Genomic DNA, 18,442 nt, shown 5'->3' with positions numbered 1-18,442 from the left:
AAAGAATCTACTTGCAATGCAAGAGACCCCGGTTCAATTCTTGGGTGGGAAAGATCCCCTGGAGAAGCATTAGTTTATCCACTCCAGGGTTCTTGGGCTTCCCTGGTGGCTCAGATGGTAAAGAATTCACCTGCAATGTGGGAGACCTGGGTTCGATCCCTGGGTTGGGAAGATCCCCTGTAGGAGGGCATTGCAATCCACTCCAGTATTCTGGCCTGGAGACTCCCCATGGACAGAGGAGCCTGGTGGGTTATAGTCCATGGGGTCATAAAGTGTTGGACATGACTGAGCAACTAAGCACATTGTGCTCTTTAATGAGATTGGTATTTTTTTAAAGAGAAGAGGAATTTTTAGTCCACATTTTTCCTTAACAAGTAGGGAACAAATGTTTTACTATGTTCATGGATCTGTGATCTCAAAATGTCCTTACTTCTCTCATACTCTTTGGACCTATGCCTCAAAAATAGATGTGTGAAGAAACAAGTGAATGCCCTGGGAATCAATAAACAGGTGTTCAGACTCAGAAAATAGTGAAAGAAACTGGGGGGTATGGTTCTCAAGCATGAACACGTTATTTATGAATTGCTCAAATACAAAGTATGAACACTTATCTGAGTACCCGTACAACTGTTGTGTGTATTCAACACTCACTTCTTTTTAAAAAGGTGCCCCATCTACATGGAACCACAGAATCATACACGTGTCTCAGAATTCCTCCTCCTGGGCTTCTCAGATGATCCAGAACTTCAGCTCCTCCTCTTTGGGCTCTTCCTGTCCCTGTACCTGGTGACTGCGCTTGGGAACCTGCTCATCATCCTGGCTGTCAGCTCTGACCCCCACCTCCACAGCCCCATGTACTTCTTCCTCTCCAATCTGTCTTTGGCTGACATCAGTATCAGCACCACCACCATCCCTAAGATGCTAGTGAATTTTCAAACGCATAGCAAATCCATCACCTATGCAGCGTGCATTGCTCAGGTGAACTTTTTTGCTCTTTTTGCATGTTTGGAGAGTCTGCTTCTGACAGTGATGGCCTATGACCGGTTGGTGGCCATTTGTCACCCCCTATACTATCTGGTCATCATGAACCCCCACCTCTGTGGTTTGTTGGTCCTGGCATCACTTTCCATTAGCTTTTTTAACTCCCTGCTGCACTACTTGATGATGACACAGCTTACCTTCTGTGCAGGTGTGGAACTTCCTCATTATTTTTGTGAATTTTCTCAACTCTTCAACCTTTCCTGTTCTGACACCTCCATCAGTAGCATATTAATCTATTTCATTGGTACCATCTTTGGTGGAGTTCCACTGTCAGGGGTCCTTTACTCTTATTCTCGAATTATTTCCTCCATCCTCAGACTCTCATCATTAGGCGGGAGGTATAAAGCCTTCTCCACTTGTGGTTCTCACTTGTCAGTTGTTTGCTTGTTTTATGGAACAGGCATTGGGGTGTATATAAGTTCAGCTCTCTCATCTTCCCCTAGGAAGAGTGCGGTGGCCTCAGTGATGTACACTGTGGTCATCCCTATGCTGAACCCCTTCATTTACAGTCTAAGGAACAAGGACATCAAGAGTGCCCTGTGGAGGATTAGCCACAGAATAGCCTAATCTCAAATCCTGTGTCATCTTGCTTTTTGGTTCATAAGACATGAGTTTGAGCCAACTCCAAGAGATAGTGAAGGATAAGGAAGTCTGGCATGCTGCAGTCCAAGGGGCATAAAGAATCAGACACAACTTAGTGACTGAACAATCACAAAAAAGATTTACAAAGGCAGTAAAATAAAAAATGTGCAACAAGAAGTTCTGAATATGCAAACACATAGCATATATATACTTATCTGGCTTCCTGCTTTCTGTTTATGCAGGTTTGCCTCTTAGAATAGCTTTAATCACTTAGGAGATTCTTTTTGAATTCTCCACATAAGTCATATTCCCACCAGGATTTTTCATAGTACACCAGTATACCATTCTGTCTTTCCTTATACATGATCCAGGACCCTTGATCATGGGCAGTCTTGTTTCTATCACTACAAAATAATCATAGCTCTCTCTTTCTTAAATTTACTGTTTCTATATTTTCCTATGATTTTTTCCACTATTTGATATGAGAATCCAAATATTACCTGAAAGACCAATATTTTTAGGATGTTTTTATCCCCTAATGATCTTGGCCAGGTTTTTGAGCAAATAGGGTGACTAATTTCCCATTTTAAATCACATACTTCCACTAACTCCCTTTCTTCCTGGATCACTGGACCTTGTATAGAGTGCTCTACAACTCCCGAAAGAAGCAATGTTTGGTTTATTTCTATTAGTATGTATACACAGTAAATCTGTTTTTGTCCAACTACTAGTGTGCACAGGATTGTCACAAAATACAGGGTGTGTTTATATGATTCACAAACAACAAAGTGATAAAAAGTGAGGACAGACGTTTCTCAATTGGAAGTCTAAAATGACAATACAAGAAGGTGTTGACCTACCTGTTTCCTCGAAGAATAAGCATCATAGCAGGGAGGGGAGATTCAGGAAATCACAAAACAAGTCTATGAAAAACACATCATTGGTTTTCAAATGCCATGTCTTCTAAACTCATTTCGGTAGTTTTTCTAGCAACCAATCTCTGCTTCCCACTATGAAATGATTTCACTTTCTTTTTACATTATTCTCACTGCTCATGCATTATAGTAATAAAATTTATTGATACCCACTTCTTTCCCCCTAAATATTCTTTGCACACCAGTTATTTGGTTGTCCCCCTAACTTTTCTCTGACATGTTTGCACAAATATAATTAACATTTTTCTTCCATGTCCAACTTAATTGAGTATATATTCTACTTATCAACTAACAAGTTAATGAGGAATCAATCTCTTGAGTTTCTCATACACAGACTCTGAACCAGGAAGACAGAAACATAAGGTGTGGCAGGTTGCAACAGACCGTCACCTCACATAAGTGTGTGTGAAAGTGTTAGTCACTCAGTCATGTCTGATTATTTGCAACCCCATGGACTGTAGTACACTGTAGCCCACCAGGCTCCTCTGCCCATGGAATGTAAGCCAAAAGCACATTAATGACATCCAGAATTCAAATACAAAAGTTATTTTACAATTTTGTAAAGTTTAAAAATAAAATAAAATTTAAAATAAAAAAATAAAAATATACATTTAGAGAAGCTGTGTCCTCTCTAATTGAGCAGAAATCAAAGGTTTGTTGAACTCAGACACTGAATGGCTCTACATCAATGGAAGGACTCTATGAATATAAGAGAAATTAGAGGTATTTCTGACTCTATGACCGGAAACAGCATGATGGGATCTGCAGAAATAGCCACAACAGGGCAAATTCTTCGTGTACTAGGTCTATAGGGAAAATTTCTTGAAAAATAACTGACAAAGGATTAATTTCCAAAACATACAATAAGCTTGTACAACTCAATACCAGAAAAACAAACAACCCAATCAAAAAGTGGGGAAAAGACTTAAACAGTTGTTTCTCCAAAGAAGACATACAGATGGCTAACAAACACATGAAAAGATGCTCAACAATGCTCATTATTAGAGAAATGCAAATCAAAACTACAATGAGATATCACCTCACACCAGTCAGAATGGCTTGCATCAAAAAGTCTACAAACAATGAATGCTGGAAAGGGTGTGGAGAAAAGGAAACACTCTTGCACTTTTGGTGGGAATGTAAATTGATACAGCCACTATGGAAGATGGTATGGAGATTCCTTATAAAACTAGGAATAAAACCACTATATGACCCAGCAATCCTACTCTTAGGCCTATACGCTGAGGAAACCAAAATTGAAAAAAACACATGTATCCCATTGTTCATTGCAGCACTATTTACAATAGCCAGAACTTGGAAGCAACCTGGATGTCCATCGACAGATGAATGGATAAAGTTGTGGTGTATATACACAATGGAATATTACTCAGCCATAAAAAGGGATGCATTTGAGTCATTTCTAATGAGGTGGATGAACCTAGAACCTTTATACAGAGTGAAGTGGGTCAGAAAGAGAAAGATAAATATCATATTCTAACACATATATACGGAATCTAAAAAAAAAAAAAAAAACGGAACTGAAGAATTTTCTTACAGGGCAACAGTGGAGAAACAGACATAGAGAATAGATTTATAGTCATGCAGAGAGGAAAGGAGAGGGTGGAATGTATGGAAGGAGTAACATGGAAACTTACATTACCATATGTAAAATAGATAGCCAATGGAAATTTGCTGTATGGCTCAGGAAACTCAAACAGGGACTCTGTATCAACCTAGAGGGGTGAGATGGGGAGGGAGATGGGAGAGAGTTTCAAAAGGGAGGAGAAATATGCATACCTATGGCTGATTCATGTTGAGGTTTGGCAGAAAACAGCAAAATTCTGTAAAGCAATTATCCTTCAATAAAAAATAAATTAATTTTTAAAAAAGAAGATGTGTTGTTATATAAATGGAATACTCCTCAGCTATGACCAACCTAGATAGCATATTCAAAAGCAGAGACATTACTTTGCCAACAAAGGTCTGTCTAGTCAAGGCTATGGTTTTTCCAGTGGTCGTGTATGGATGCGAGAGTTGGACTGTGAAGAAACTGAGCGCCGAACAATTGATGCTTTTGAACTGTGGTGTTGGAGAAGACTCTTGAGAGTCCCCTGGACTGCAAGGAGATCCAACCAGTCCATTCTGAAGGAGATCAGCCCTGTGTGTTCTTTGGAAGGACTGATGCTAAAGCTGAAACTCCAGTACTTTGGCCACCTCATGCAAAGAGTTGACTCATTGGAAAAGACTCTGATGCTAGGAGGGATTGGGGACAGGAGGAAAAGGGGACGACAGAGGATGAGGTGGCTGGACAGCATCACCGACTCAATGGACGTGAGTTTGAGTGAACTCCGGGAGATAGTGATGGACAGGGAGGCCTGGTGTGCTGTGATTCATGGGGTCGCAAAGAGTCGGACATGACTGAGCAACTGATCTGATCTAATCTGATGAAAAAGAGTGAAATAATGCCATTTGGAGCTACAAGGATGGACCTAGAGAGCATAATAAGTGAAATAAGTCAGAAAGAGAAAGACAAATTAACATGTGCTATCTCTTACATACTGAAACTAAAAGAATAACACAAATGAACTTTTTAAAAAACAGAAATAGAGTCACAGATATAAAAAACAAACTGATGGTTACTAAAAGGGAAGGCACACGGAAGGATACATTGGAAGTTTGAGATTAACTTCCATATATACATTACTATATATAAAATAAACAACAAAAATTTACTGAATAGCATAGGGAACTATATTCTATATATCAGCTCAGTTCAGTCACTCAGTCATGTCCGACTCTTTGCGACCCCGTGAACCGCAGCACGCCAGGCCTCCCTGTCCATCACCAACTCCCAGAGTTCATCCAGACTCACGTCCATCAAGTCAGTGACGCCATCCAGCCATCTCATCCTCTGTCGTCCCCTTCTCCTCTTGCCCCCAACCCCTCCCAGCATCAGAGTCTTTTCCAATAAGTCAACTCTTCGCATGAGGTGGCCAAAGTACTGGAGTTTCAGCTTCAGCATCATTCCCTCCAAAGAAATCCCAGGGCTGATCTCCTTCAGAATGGACTGGTTGGATCTCCTTGCAGTCCAAGGGACTCTCAAGAGTCTTCTCTAACACCACAGTTCAAAAGCATCAATTCTTCAGCACTCAGCCTTCTTCACAGTCCAACTCTCGCATCCATACACGACCACAGGAAAAACCATAGCCTTGACTAGACGGACCTTTGTTGGCAAAGTAATGTCTCTGCTTTTGAATATGCTATCTAGGTTGGACATAACTTTCCTTCCAAGGAGTAAGCGTCTTTTAATTTCATGGCTGCAGTCACCATCTGTAGTGATTTTGGAGCCCAGAAAAATAAAGTCTGACACTGTTTCCACTGTTTCCCCATCTATTTCCCATGAAGTGATGGGACCAGATGCCATGATCTTAGTTTTCTGAATGTTGAGCTTTAAGCCAACTTTTTCACTCTCCACTTTCACTTTCATCAAGAGGCTTTGGCAAAACTAATACAGTTATGTAAAGTTTAAAAATAAAATAAAATAAAAAAAAAAAGAGGCTTTGTAGTTCCTCTTCACTTTCTGCCATAAGGGTGGTGTCATCTGCATATCTGAAGTTATTGATATTTCTCCCGGCAATCTTGATTCCAGCTTGTGGTTCTTCCAGTCCAGCGTTTCTCATGATGTACTCTGCATATAAGTTAAGTAAACAGGGTGACAATATACAGCCTTGACGAACTCCCTTTCCTATTTGGAACCAGTCTGTTGTTCCATGTCCAGTTCTAACTGTTGCTTCCTGACCTACATACAAATTTCTCAAGAGGAAGGTCAGGTGGTCTGGTATTCCCATCTCTTTCAGAATTTTCCAGTTTATTGTGAAACGTGGATTAAAAACATCAAAACTAAAAAGCCACAGAGGTGTGGGTTCATGATGACTATGTAGTGCAGAGGGTGATCGATGGCCACAAAACAATCATAAGCCACCACTGTCAGAGCATAGAATTCATACAATCAAAAAAGATCAAAAAGACATTTGTGTCAGACATCCCACATGACTCTGCTGTGAGTTTGGATGTCCACAATCATCTTAGGAATCATGGTGGAGGTGTAACCAATGTCAGCCAAGGACAGGTTGGTGATGAAGAAGTATATGGGGTTGTGGAGGTAAGAGTCAGAGGTGACAGCAAGGATGATGAGCAAGTTCCCAAGCACAGTGACCAGGTACATGGACAGGAAGAGGAAGGACTGTAGTTCTGGATCATCTAAGAGTTCCAGGAGGAGGAATTCTGAAATATGTGTTAGATTTTGTGATTTTAAGTAGCTTCAGTTCAGTTCAGTTCAGTTGCTCAGTCGTGTCCGACTCTTTGCGACCCCATGAATCGCAGCACACCAGGCCTCCCTGTCCATCACCAACTCCCGGAGTTCACTCAGACTCACATCCATTGAGTCAGTATGCCATCCAGCCATCTCATCCTCTGTCGTCCCCTTCTCCTCCTGCCCCTAATCCCTCCCAGCATCAAAGTCTTTTCCAATGAGTCAACTCTTCGCATGAGGTGGCCAAAGTACTGGAGTTTCAGCTTTAGCATCATTCCTTCCAAAGAAATCCCAGGGCTGATCTCCTTCAGAATGGACTGGTTGGATCTCCTTGCAGTCCAGGGGACTCTCAAGAGTCTTCTCCAACACCACAGTTCAAGAGCATCCATTGTTCAGCGCTCAGCTTTCTTCACAGTCCAACTCTCGCATCCATACACGACCACTGGAAAAACCATAGCCTTGACTAGATGGACCTATGTTGGCAAAGTAATGTCTCTGCTTTTGAATATGCTATCTAGGTTGGACATAACTTTCCTTCCAAGGAGTAAGCGTCTTTTAATTTCATGGCTGCAGTCACCATCTGTAGTGATTTTGGAGCCCAGAAAAATAAAATCTGACACTGTTTCCACTGTTTCCCCATCTATTTCCCATGAAGTGATGGGACCGGATGCCACGATCTTCATTTTCTGAATGTTGAGTTTTAAGCCAACTTTTTCACTCTCCATTTTCACTTTCATCAAGAGGCTTTGTAGTTCCTCTTCACTTTCTGCCATAAGGGTGGTGTCATCTGCATATCTGAAGTTATTGATATTTCTCCCGGCAATCTTGATTCCAGCTTGTGGTTCTTCCAGTCCAGCGTTTCTCATGATGTACTCTGCATATAAGTTAAATAAACAGGGTGACGATATACAGCCTTGACATACTCCTTTTCCTATTTGGAACCAGTCTGTTGTTCCATGTCCAGTTCTAACTGTTGCTTCCTGACCTGCATACAAATTTCTCAAGAGGCAGATCAGGTGGTCTGGTATTCCCATCTCTTTCAGAATTTTCCACAGTTTATTGTGATCCATACAGTCAAAGGCTTTGGCATAGTCAATAAAGCAGAAATAGATGTTTTTCTGGAACTCTCTTGCTTTTTCCATGATCCAGCGGATGTTGGCAATTTGATCTCAGGTTCCTCTGCCTTTTCTAAAACCAGCTTGCACATCAGGAAGTTCACAGTTCACATATTGCTGAAGCCTGGCTTGGAGAATTTTAAGCATTTCTTTACTAGCGTGTGAGATGAGTGCAATTGTGCAGTAGTTTGAGCATTCTTTGGCATTGCCTTTCATTGGGATTGGAGTGAAAACTAACCTTTTCCAGTCCTGTCTGTGGCCACTGCTGAGTTTTCCAAATTTGCTGGCATATTGAATGCAGCACTTTCACAGCATCATCTTTCAGGATTTGAAATAGCTCAACTTGAATTCCATCACCTCCACTAGCTATACAGACCTATAATAATCTATAATGGAAAATAATATAAAAACTATATATATATATATATATGTAAAAAAAGTGCCTGAAGTTTACAATAATGTAAACAACTTGGACTTCAGTGGTGAGGAGTAGAGGTCAGCCTCCTCTTGAGAAGAGGAAAGGTCTAGGTCCTTCCTAATACAATCACTTTTCTTCTTTTCCTCCTCCATGAAATTAGCAAATCCTCAGAGACTGAGAGACCATGGACCAATTCATCTAATTATCTTTTAGGTGCATTGAGGTCTCAAGGCTGTATCATTGTAAATAATTAGCCTATGCTTCCCCGCCCTTAAGTTAGTCAGCTCCAGTCCACTGGATGTCATACCTGTGTCTTTCATCTCCCAGAGCCGTTGTCTGATCCTGGAAGCCATACTTGAGTCTGTTTTCTTATGAGTCCTGTGGACACAGCCTCAACCCTCATCCAACAGTGGGCATGGGAGGGGCAGGCAATCTGCATCTTTCAGTCCTACTTCAGCGGAGACACAGCCTGACCCAGTGAGTGTCAAATGCAGAGGCACACAGTGAATGCAGGAAGGATGGGGAAGCCTTGTTTACTTGCCATTAAGGCAATGGGACAGTTGGGATAGCTAGTGGGAGGGCACCAAAATACACAGATTCAGCTAAGAGGCCTATGAAGTTTATGTTGTTAGTGGTGGGAATCCAAGAACTCTTATTTAAATTTATATTTTCCTCTAACATTGGTTCTGTCTTGGAGGGGGTGCATTTTTTTTCTACCTGAGCCAGAAAGAGGTCCCTCTAAATTGTCCCCCAAGTGCTCCAAAATATCATGAAGGTAAGGATGATGAAAATGATGACAGTAACCACAGTGTCACAAAACTTTACCTAAGGATTCCAAGTCCAGGAGCTGAGCTAAGTTTTTTGTGTAATTGTTATTTTTATATGCTTTACTATCACCTCCAAAGACAGCAATACCATTATTATTATTTTGTAGTTCTGGATAGGGACACAATACTTTAAGGTAATGTTTATAAACCCTGGAGAGATAGAGGGTAAAGTCAGATTTGAATGTAGACAGTGATATTCCATTCATAAGGCATCTAAACAATATTCTCTCCTGCTAATCCAGCCTGCATTCAGGGAAGTGAATTTAGGAGAAATGCAGACTCTGTATAAGGAAATAGTGACTTGAAAAGCTCTCAGGCTGGTGTAAGAAGGCCAACTTAGGGTTTGAGATCTGGCTTTGGTCTGAAATTTCTCAACTGTTCATTAAGAAAGGAGACCCTGAATGCAGGAAGGATTGGGGGAGATTTGTTTTCTCATCATCAAGGCAGTGAGACAGTTGGGATAGCCAGTGGAAGGGCACCAAAGATGCATAGGTTCAAAGCAGAGACCTATGAAGTTCATGTTATTGTTAATGGTGGGGATTTGAGAACTCTTATTTCAATTTCTATTTTCCTCCCACACTGGTTCTATCTTCCTTGGGCATCTTTTCCAGCAGAGCAGGAAATAGGTCTCCCTAAACTGTCTCTTAAGTTCTCCAGATGGTCATGAAGGTGATGGTGATGAAAATGATGACAGTAAACACATTATCACAAACTTACCTGGGATTCCATTTGCCAGGAGCTGAGCTAAGATTTTTCTGAAGCTTATTTTCTTGTATCTGCATTCCCACTCCCAGAACATGCGTTATCATCTCTTACAGTTGAGGATAGGAACACAATATTTTTATGTAATTTTTATCAGGCCCTATGTGAAATAGAAGAGAAGGCAATGGCACCCCACTCCAGTACTCTTGCCTGGAGAATCCCATGGATGGAGAAGCCTGGTGGGCTGCAGTCCATGGGGTCGCTAAGAGCCGGACACGACTGAGCGACTTCACTTTGACTTTTCCCTTTCATGCATTGGAGAAGGAAATGGCAACCCATTCCAGTGTTCTTGCCTGGAGAATCCCAGGGATGGGGGAGCCTGGTGGGCTGCCATCTATGGGGTCACACAGAGTCGGACACGACTGAAGTGACACAGCAGCAGCAGCATGTGGAATAGAAAAGGGGTAAAGTCAGAGTAGAATGCAGGTAGGGAAAATTCATTCATAGGGTACTTATACAGTATAGGTGGTGGTGGTGGTTTAGTTACTAAGTTGTGTCTGAATCTTGCAACCACATGGATTGTAGCCTGCCAGGCTCCTCTGTCCAGGGGATTTCCTAGGCAAGAATATTAGAGTGGGTTGCCATACCCATTTCCAGGGGATCTTCCTGATCCAGGGGTTGAATTGTCATCTCCTGCACTGCAAGTGGATTGTTTACACTTAGCCACCAGGGAAGCCCCTCTAGACAGTATTCTATCCTGCTAACTCAGCCTGAGCATTCAGGGAACTGACCTTAGGAGAAATGCAAAGTCTCTATAAGGAAATATGGTCTTAAAAATATGGACTTAGAGTAAATAAGCTGGGAAAGGCGAGAGAAGGTGCTGTCTCCATCTTGTTGACATACGCTACTCCTGCGACATTGTGGAGATGGGGAGCATCTTGGGGCTGTGCTCCATGGTGAGCGGATACCATGTTTGTGTGGCAGTGCCCCGTGTTTGCTGTGCCGATGCTATCCTAGTAGAAATAACTCCACCATAACTAGGTTGATCTATGCACTTTTTTTGCTTGTTGGAGTGTGTGTAGCTTGTGTAATGTTGATACCTGGAATGGAAGAACAGCTGAATAAATTCCTGGATTTTGTGAGAATGAGAAAGGAATGGTCCCTTGTAATATTCTGGTTGGCTATAAAGCTGTATACCAATTGTGCTTTGGCTTGGCTATGTTCTATCTTCTTCTCACTCTCTTAATGATCAAAGTGAAGAGCAGCAGTGAACCTAGAGCTGCAATACACAATGGATTCTGGTTCTTTAAATTTGCTGCAGCAATTGCAATTATTATTGGGGTCTTCTTCATTTCAGAAGGAACTTTTACAACTGTGTGGTTTTATGTAGGCATGGCAGGTGCCTTTTGCTTCATTCTCATACAGCTAGTCTTACTCATTGATTTTGCCCATTCATGGAATGAATCATGGGTTGAAAAAATGGAAGAGGGGAACTTGAGATGTTGGTATGCAGCTTTGTTATCAGCTACAGCCCTGAATTATCTGCTGTCTTTAGTTGCTATCATCCTGTTTTTTGTTTACTATACTCATCCAGCCAATTGTGCAGAAAATAAAGCATTCATCAGTGTCAACATGCTCCTCTGCCTTGGTTCTTCTATAATGTCCATACTGCCAAAAATCCAAGGATCACAACCAAGATCTGGTTTGTTACAGTCTTCAGTGATTACAGTCTACACAATGTATTTGACATGGTCTGCTATGACCAATGAACCGGAAACAGAATGTAACCCAAGTCTACTGAACATAATTGGATATAATACAACAAGCACTATCTCGAAGGAGGGGCAGTCTGTACAGTGGTGGCATACTCAAGGAATTATTGGACTAATCCTCTTTTTACTGTGTGTATTTTATTCAAGCATCCATACTTCAAACAATAGTCAGGTTAATAAACGGACTCTAACAAGTGATGAATCAACACTAATAGAAGATGGTGGAGCCAGAAATGATGGGTCACTTGAGGATGGTGATGATGTTCACCGAGCCGTAGATAATGAAAGGGATGGTGTCACTTATAGTTACTCCTTCTTTCACTTCATGCTTTTCCTGGCTTGGCTTTATATCATGATGACCCTTACCAACTGGTACAGGTATGAGCCTTCTCGTGAGATGAAAAGTCAGTGGACAGCTGTCTGGGTGAAAATCTCTTCTAGTTGGATTGGCATTGTGCTGTATGTTTGGGCACTGGTGGCACCACTTGTTCTTACAAATTGTGATTTTGACTGAATGGGACTTGAGGCATGAAAGTCTCACTTTGATCATCATTTATTTGAAATCAGCAGTATTCCCAACTTTTGTGAAGTTGTGTGTGTGTGTGCTTCCCGTGTAACTTCTCCAGTCTTCTGGCATGAATTAGATTTACCGCTTGCCATTTTATTCATCATAGTCTTGCCAAGTGCATCAATATGCGTTTTAGAATGAATCAAGAGTTGTATGAATATGTTGGTGGTAAGTTAAGAGAAGTGGACATTGTTAGGTTTATTCTCTGCTCTGTACCTATGAAAAGAGTAGAAACAAAACTGCTTGGCAGTTTGATTTTTAAATTGTGTTAGAACATAAGCTGTTTCAGAAAAATATGAAAAATGTATGGCTGCCTTTTGAAATATTTGATGCCTTGTCCTACAGGATACTGCAAAGAACATGGCTGTCCTAATATTGTAAAAATTGTATAAACAAGTCACAAATGCCAGTTTTCTAAAAACTTTTCAGATTTTTCCCTTGATATGAGGTAAGGAACATATACAGGTATGGAGTATTTGATTGAAAACAGTGTAGGTTATGGTGGAGACAGAGACACAGAATTTTCAGAGATTTTCTAGTGGTGGGTACTGAATTGAATACCCAGGTAGGCTGTAATGTTCCCTGAGTACAGATAGTCTTTCATACTAACATAGTGAACTTTGCTTTGGTCATTATAAACACATGCAGATGTGTTAAAATGTGTTCAGTGGAGAAGTTAGGAACTCTGAATGATTTGGACAAAGATTTTGAAAAGGATAATCATAGGTTAGAAGGAGGTTGAAAATCACTTTGAAAGTTTGTTTTGAAAATCAGAGCTGATAAACTGAAGGCTACTAAAGCCTATTTTGCAGTTTCTTCCTGTTCTGTCAAAGTTTAACAGTGAAGAAAGTGAAGCTCAGATAGCTAATCAGTGGCAAAACTGGGAAATCCCACATCTGTCAAACACAAATGGCATTTTTTTCTGGAATTTAAAAATAATTTCTATTCAAATACATGCATAATAGATTTTGCACCATTGTGAGTGGTAGATCATTTATGTGATGTGAATTGCTGATGTCTAGTATGCCTTCTACACACAAACTGAGGCCAGGAGAATGATGGACTGCTGTAAAATAAACTCCTGCTTAACAGTATACTATTCAGCTCAAAAGATGCTTTTCTATTTGCCACCATCTAATTGAAATATATAGGTTATTAAAAATCTTTCAACTTGAAAATCAAGCCGTATCACTGTTAACTTAGATAGAAACTCTCAGTTGTGTCATTCATGTCTTAAATCTTAAAATCTACATTTGCTTCTTTTAAGATATTTATTAATGTAAGCAAAATATAACAATTCCTCATCTTTTATTGTGTTGGTATCATATTCCATGATCTCAAATGGCTGTTTTATCTTTAAATAAATGAATTCAGAGGAAAAAAAAATATGGACTTAAGCTGGCATAAGAAGGCCAACTTAGTGTTTGCAAGCTGGCTTTGATCTTAAATTTCTCAAATATTCATAAAAGGGTTGGATTTGATGAGAAATCAACCCCTTGGAAATGTTTAGACTTGGAGACATATAAGAAGTATTACCTAGCAACTAAAATTAAAAACAGCAAAAAAAAAACAAAAACAAAAAACAGATATTTTATTGTGTTCCTGGATTTGTGATCTCAAAATGTCCTTCCTTCTCTAATATTCTTTAGTCCCATGTGTAAAATGTCATGGTCCGGGTGTGGGTTGGAAAAGAATTTCCAGACATGAGACAGAATGAGAGGGAAATAAAGTTTATTAGACTGGGAGATGCTGTTAGAACAGCAGGCCAGCTCAAGGGAGAACAGACGTTGAACAGGGGTCCTTAGTCCACTTTTATAGCCAGGGTACAAGAAGTGGGATAGAGGTCTTTCAGGTCATTTGCTGATTGTATGAGGCATGTATACTGGGTAGGAAGAAGAGTAGGGCAAACACCTTCTCCCTGTGGGGTAGGAGGGGAGACAGGTTATACTGTTCCATTAATAGTTACAGCATGGAGGAGGGAAGGATGATAAGGGTTTGGTTTTTCTGTTCCTGCATTCCAAGACTCTCCTTGGTTTTGTCTGCTCTTTCATCCTTGGGTCACCACATAAATGGGTGCAAAGAAAGAGGTGACTATTTTGGTCATCAATAAAGACATGCTCACAACTGAGAACTTAGAAATATTCCAGAAGTACTGGGGTGTATATTCAAGTATGAAGACTTTATTTATGGGTTGCTTAAATCCAATGTATGAACACTTATCTGGATGCCTCTACATTTGTTTTGCTTATTTAACACTCTTCTTTTTCAAAAGATGCCCCATCAACATGGAACCACAGAATCTTACATGTGTCTCAGAATTCCTCCTGCTGGGACTCTCAGATGATCCAGAACTTCAGCTCCTCCTCTTTGGACTCTTCCTGTCCATGTACCTGGTGACCATGCTTGGGAACCTGCTCATCATCCTGGCTTTTATCTCTGATTCCCACCTCCACACTCCCATGTACTTCTTTCTCTCCAATCTGTCATTGACTGACATCAGTATCAGCACCACCACTGTCCCCAAGATGCTAGTGAACCTCCAGATGCACAGCAAATCCATCACCTATGCAGGATGCCTAGCTCAGGTGTCCTTCTTCTCTCTTTTTGCATGTTTGGAGAGTCTGCTTCTGACAGTGATGGCCTATGATCGGTTGGTGGCCATTTGTCACCCCCTATACTATCTGGTCATCATGAACCCCCGCACCTGTGGCTTATTGGTCCTGGCATCATTTTTCACCAGCTTTTTGACCTCCCAACTGCACTACTTGATGATGTCACAGCTTACCTTCTGTGCAGATATGGAAATCCCTCATTTCTTTTGTGACCTTTCTCAACTCCTCAAGCTTGCCTGTTCAGACACCTCCATCAATAACATATTAACCCTTTTTATTGGTACCATTTTTGGTGGAGTTCCACTCTCAGGAGTTCTTTACTCTTATTATCGAATTATTTCCTCCATTCTCAGAGTCTCATCATCAGGTGGGAATTACAAAGCCTTCTCCACATGTGGCTCTCACCTGGCAATTGTTTGTTTGTTTTATGGAACAGGTCTTGGTGTATACCTCAGCTCAGCTGTTTCATCTTCCCCCAGGAAGGGTGCCGTAGCCTCAGTGATGTACGCTGTGGTCACCCCTATGCTGAACCCCATCATCTACAGTCTAAGGAACAAGGACATCAAAAGTGCCCTGTGGAGGATTACCCATAGGATTGCCTAATCTTAACACCTGTTCCATTCTTTTCTTTTGGTTCATAAGATTGGAAAATGTGGTAAAATCAAATATGTGCAACGAGAAGTTCTGAATCTCCAGTTACATAGTGTATATGTATCTCTGCTTTCTGTTTGTTACCAAGTCCAGACTTGCTTTACTTACTGCATTGGAAGCTAATAAATCAGGAGACAAGGTGTTGAGGCAAGCAATAATAATTTATTTAGAAAACCAGCAGATGGAAAAGATGGGAGGCTAGTGTCTCAAAATAGCCATCTTATCAAGGCCTGGCTGCCAGATTCTTTTATAGAAAAGGGAAAGGGAGGTGAGGAAGTAAAGTCAAATATCTCCTGAAATGACCAACCTCAAGGGAAGGGAGGTGTTAATTTCATTTTCCTTGCAGCCATTCATAGATGGACAGGGTCAGAGTGTTTCCCTGAACAAAGGCACTTTGGTTTAACATTCAGGCAGAGGATCAGGGTTCCGCAGGCAGGCCATTATATATAGATAGTATCCTTTTCATGAACAAAAGCAACAGGAAGCAAAGGTTAAAGTAAAAGAAATAGATCCAAGGTGTCGTCAGATTTTTTTCCTTTCTTATATTTTTCCTCTTAGAATAACTCTAATGGTTTGATAAGTTATTTTAGACTCCCCCACTTAAATCATATTCACACCTGGATTTTGCACAGCACATCAATATACCATTCTCACTTTTTTATGCATGATCCAGGACTCCTGGCCATGGGCAGTCTTGTTTCTATCATTGCAAAATAATCATAGCCCTCTCATTTTTGCTATATTGTTTCTATACTTATGGCAGAAAGTGAAGAGGAACTAAAAAGTCTCTTGATGAAAGTGAAAGAGGAGAGTGAAAAAGTTGGCTTAAAGCTCAACATTCAGAAAACTAAGTTGGCATCTGGTCACATCACTTCATGGAAAATAGATGGGGAAACAGTGGAAACAGTGTCAGACTTTGTTTTTCTGGGCTCCAAAATCACTGCAGATGGTGACTGCAGCCATGAAATTAAAAGATGCTTACTCCTTGGAAGGAAAGTTATGACCAACCTAGATAGCATATTCAAAAGCCAGAGACATTACTTTGCCAACAAAGGTCCGTCTAGTCAAGGCTATGGTTTTTCCAGTAGTCATGTATGGATGCGAGAGTTGGACTGTGAAGAAAGCTGAGCACCAAAGAATTGATGCTTTTGAACTGTGGTGTTGGAGAAGACTCTTGAGAGTCCCTTGGACTGCAAGGAGATCCAACCAGTCCATTCTAAAGGAGATCAGTCCTGGGTGTTCTTTGAAAGGAATGATGTTAAAGCTGAAACTCCAGTACCTTGGCAACCTCATGCGAAGAGTTGACTCATTGGAAAAGACTCTGATGCTGGGAGGGATTGGGGGCAGGAGGAGAAGGGGACGACAGAGGATGAGATGGCTGGATGGCATCACCAACTCGATGGACTTGAGTTTGAGTGAACTCCGGGAGCTGGTGATGGACAGGGAGGCCTGGCATGCTGAAATTCATGGGATCACAAAGAGTCAGAAACGACTGAGCAGCTGAACTGAACTGAACTGACTGATACTGTTTTCAATGGCTTTTTCCCCACACTTTGATATGAGGGTCAAGACATTTAGTATATTTTTTGTTCATAATGATCTTGGTCTAATTTTTGAGAAAGTCACCAACTCAATGGACATAAGTTTGAGTAAACTCTGAGAGTTGGTGATAGACAGGGAGGCCTGGCGTGCTGCAGGCCATGGAGTCGCAGAGTCGGACATGACTGAGTGACTGAACTGAACTGAAGATGATGAATTTCCTATTTTAATCAGGGTGTTTTGAAATTGAAGTGAGAAACTATTAACTGAGTTTTCAACTGGAACTTTCCTTTGAAAACTGAGCGTATGCTTCCCAAAGAGTAGGTAAGAGAGTACCTACCAGAGCAAAGTCAATTCCCAATTTTTCTGATAATTCTCTTTCCCATTCCATTTAACTTCTCCCCAATAATATTATATAGCTAGATGGAAAGGGGTAAAAATTGAATGATTCCACTGAAATGAGGACCTAAAGTAATTGAACTGCCCCTGAGAGAGTGTAGAATGGCAGCTGCCAGAGGCTTTGGGAGGAAGAAAGGGGAGTTAGTGTTTAATGGGGACAGATTTTCACTTGGGGAAGATGAAATGGTCCTGAAGGTGAATGGTGGTGATGGTTGGAAAACAATGTGAAGGTACTTAAGGCAACTGAACTGTACAGTTAAAATACTTTAGATGGTAGGTTTTATGTTATGTTGTGAGACATGGAGTATTTCCTGCCATATCAGAAAACAAGGATGTCACAGTCACTAGTGATTCTAGCCCTCCAGTGTGAGATGGTGAGCCCTAAGGGCACTCAGGAAGGAGAAGAATGCTTGTGATCTAACAGCCATCAGACTGCAGCTACTCTATGGTGAGCCATAGGGAGCTCAGGATGTGAAAAACACAGGATACTGGTGTCAGATAGCTGAGATGCATATGAAAGGAATGGTTTCAGTAATGAGCCCAGACTCTTGAATCTTCCCATACACAGAAAAGCACTAAATTCCTTAACTTGGGATATCTGGTTTCCTTTAATTCACAAAAATAGTTTCAACATTCAGACTACTTGCCTTTGTGTAGAGAAACTTCTATATAATCCACCTCCTCCCTCAGCCTCCTCAAACCATTTCTTTCAGGGTTACTTGAGATGTCTCCCTGCTTATGTCCTAAAAGTTCCTGCTGAATAAAGCATAACTCTCAACTCTTAGGTCATGAATATATTTTTAAAATTTAATTTCTATTGAAAGACAATTGCTTAACATTATTGTATTGTTTTCTGCCATATGTCAACATGAATCAGCCATAGGTACACATATGTAAATATATGTCCTCTCCCTCTCGAACCTCCCTCTCACCCCATCCTACCCCTCTAGGTTGTCACAGAGCACCGAC

General features: G+C 40.9%; 3 protein-coding genes across 3 annotated transcripts; all 3 read left to right on the top strand.

Annotated features, from left to right (window-relative positions):
* Positions 1–657: 657 nt before the first annotated feature.
* On the top strand, positions 658–1,608 carry LOC129642027 (olfactory receptor 18-like). Its single transcript, XM_055566590.1, has one exon. The coding sequence runs from the start codon at positions 679–681 to the stop codon at positions 1,606–1,608; it is 930 nt and encodes a 309-aa protein (XP_055422565.1). The 5' UTR covers positions 658–678.
* A 9,250-nt stretch (positions 1,609–10,858) lies between these two features.
* On the top strand, positions 10,859–13,658 carry LOC129642026 (serine incorporator 1-like). Its single transcript, XM_055566589.1, is given in 3 exon segments — positions 10,859–10,892; positions 10,895–11,056; positions 11,059–13,658. Coding segments are annotated over 3 exon segments (1,356 nt in total). The 3' UTR covers positions 12,219–13,658.
* A 617-nt stretch (positions 13,659–14,275) lies between these two features.
* LOC129642025 (olfactory receptor 18-like) lies at positions 14,276–15,487 on the top strand. Its single transcript, XM_055566588.1, has one exon. The coding sequence runs from the start codon at positions 14,342–14,344 to the stop codon at positions 15,485–15,487; it is 1,146 nt and encodes a 381-aa protein (XP_055422563.1). The 5' UTR covers positions 14,276–14,341.
* Positions 15,488–18,442: the final 2,955 nt, after the last annotated feature.

The sequence above is a fragment of the Bubalus kerabau genome, chromosome 1 (assembly GCF_029407905.1).
Source record: "Bubalus kerabau isolate K-KA32 ecotype Philippines breed swamp buffalo chromosome 1, PCC_UOA_SB_1v2, whole genome shotgun sequence".
Lineage (NCBI taxonomy): Eukaryota > Metazoa > Chordata > Mammalia > Artiodactyla > Bovidae > Bubalus > Bubalus kerabau.
Note: the sequence above shows the minus strand (reverse complement) of the source record. Positions and strands in the feature narration are given on the sequence as shown.

Excerpts from the sequence above, each read along its gene's own strand:
- LOC129642025 (XM_055566588.1), top strand. The coding sequence starts at position 14,342 with ATGGGTGCAAAGAAAGAGGTGACTATTTTGGTCATCAATAAAGACATG.
- LOC129642027 (XM_055566590.1), top strand. The coding sequence starts at position 679 with ATGGAACCACAGAATCATACACGTGTCTCAGAATTCCTCCTCCTGGGC.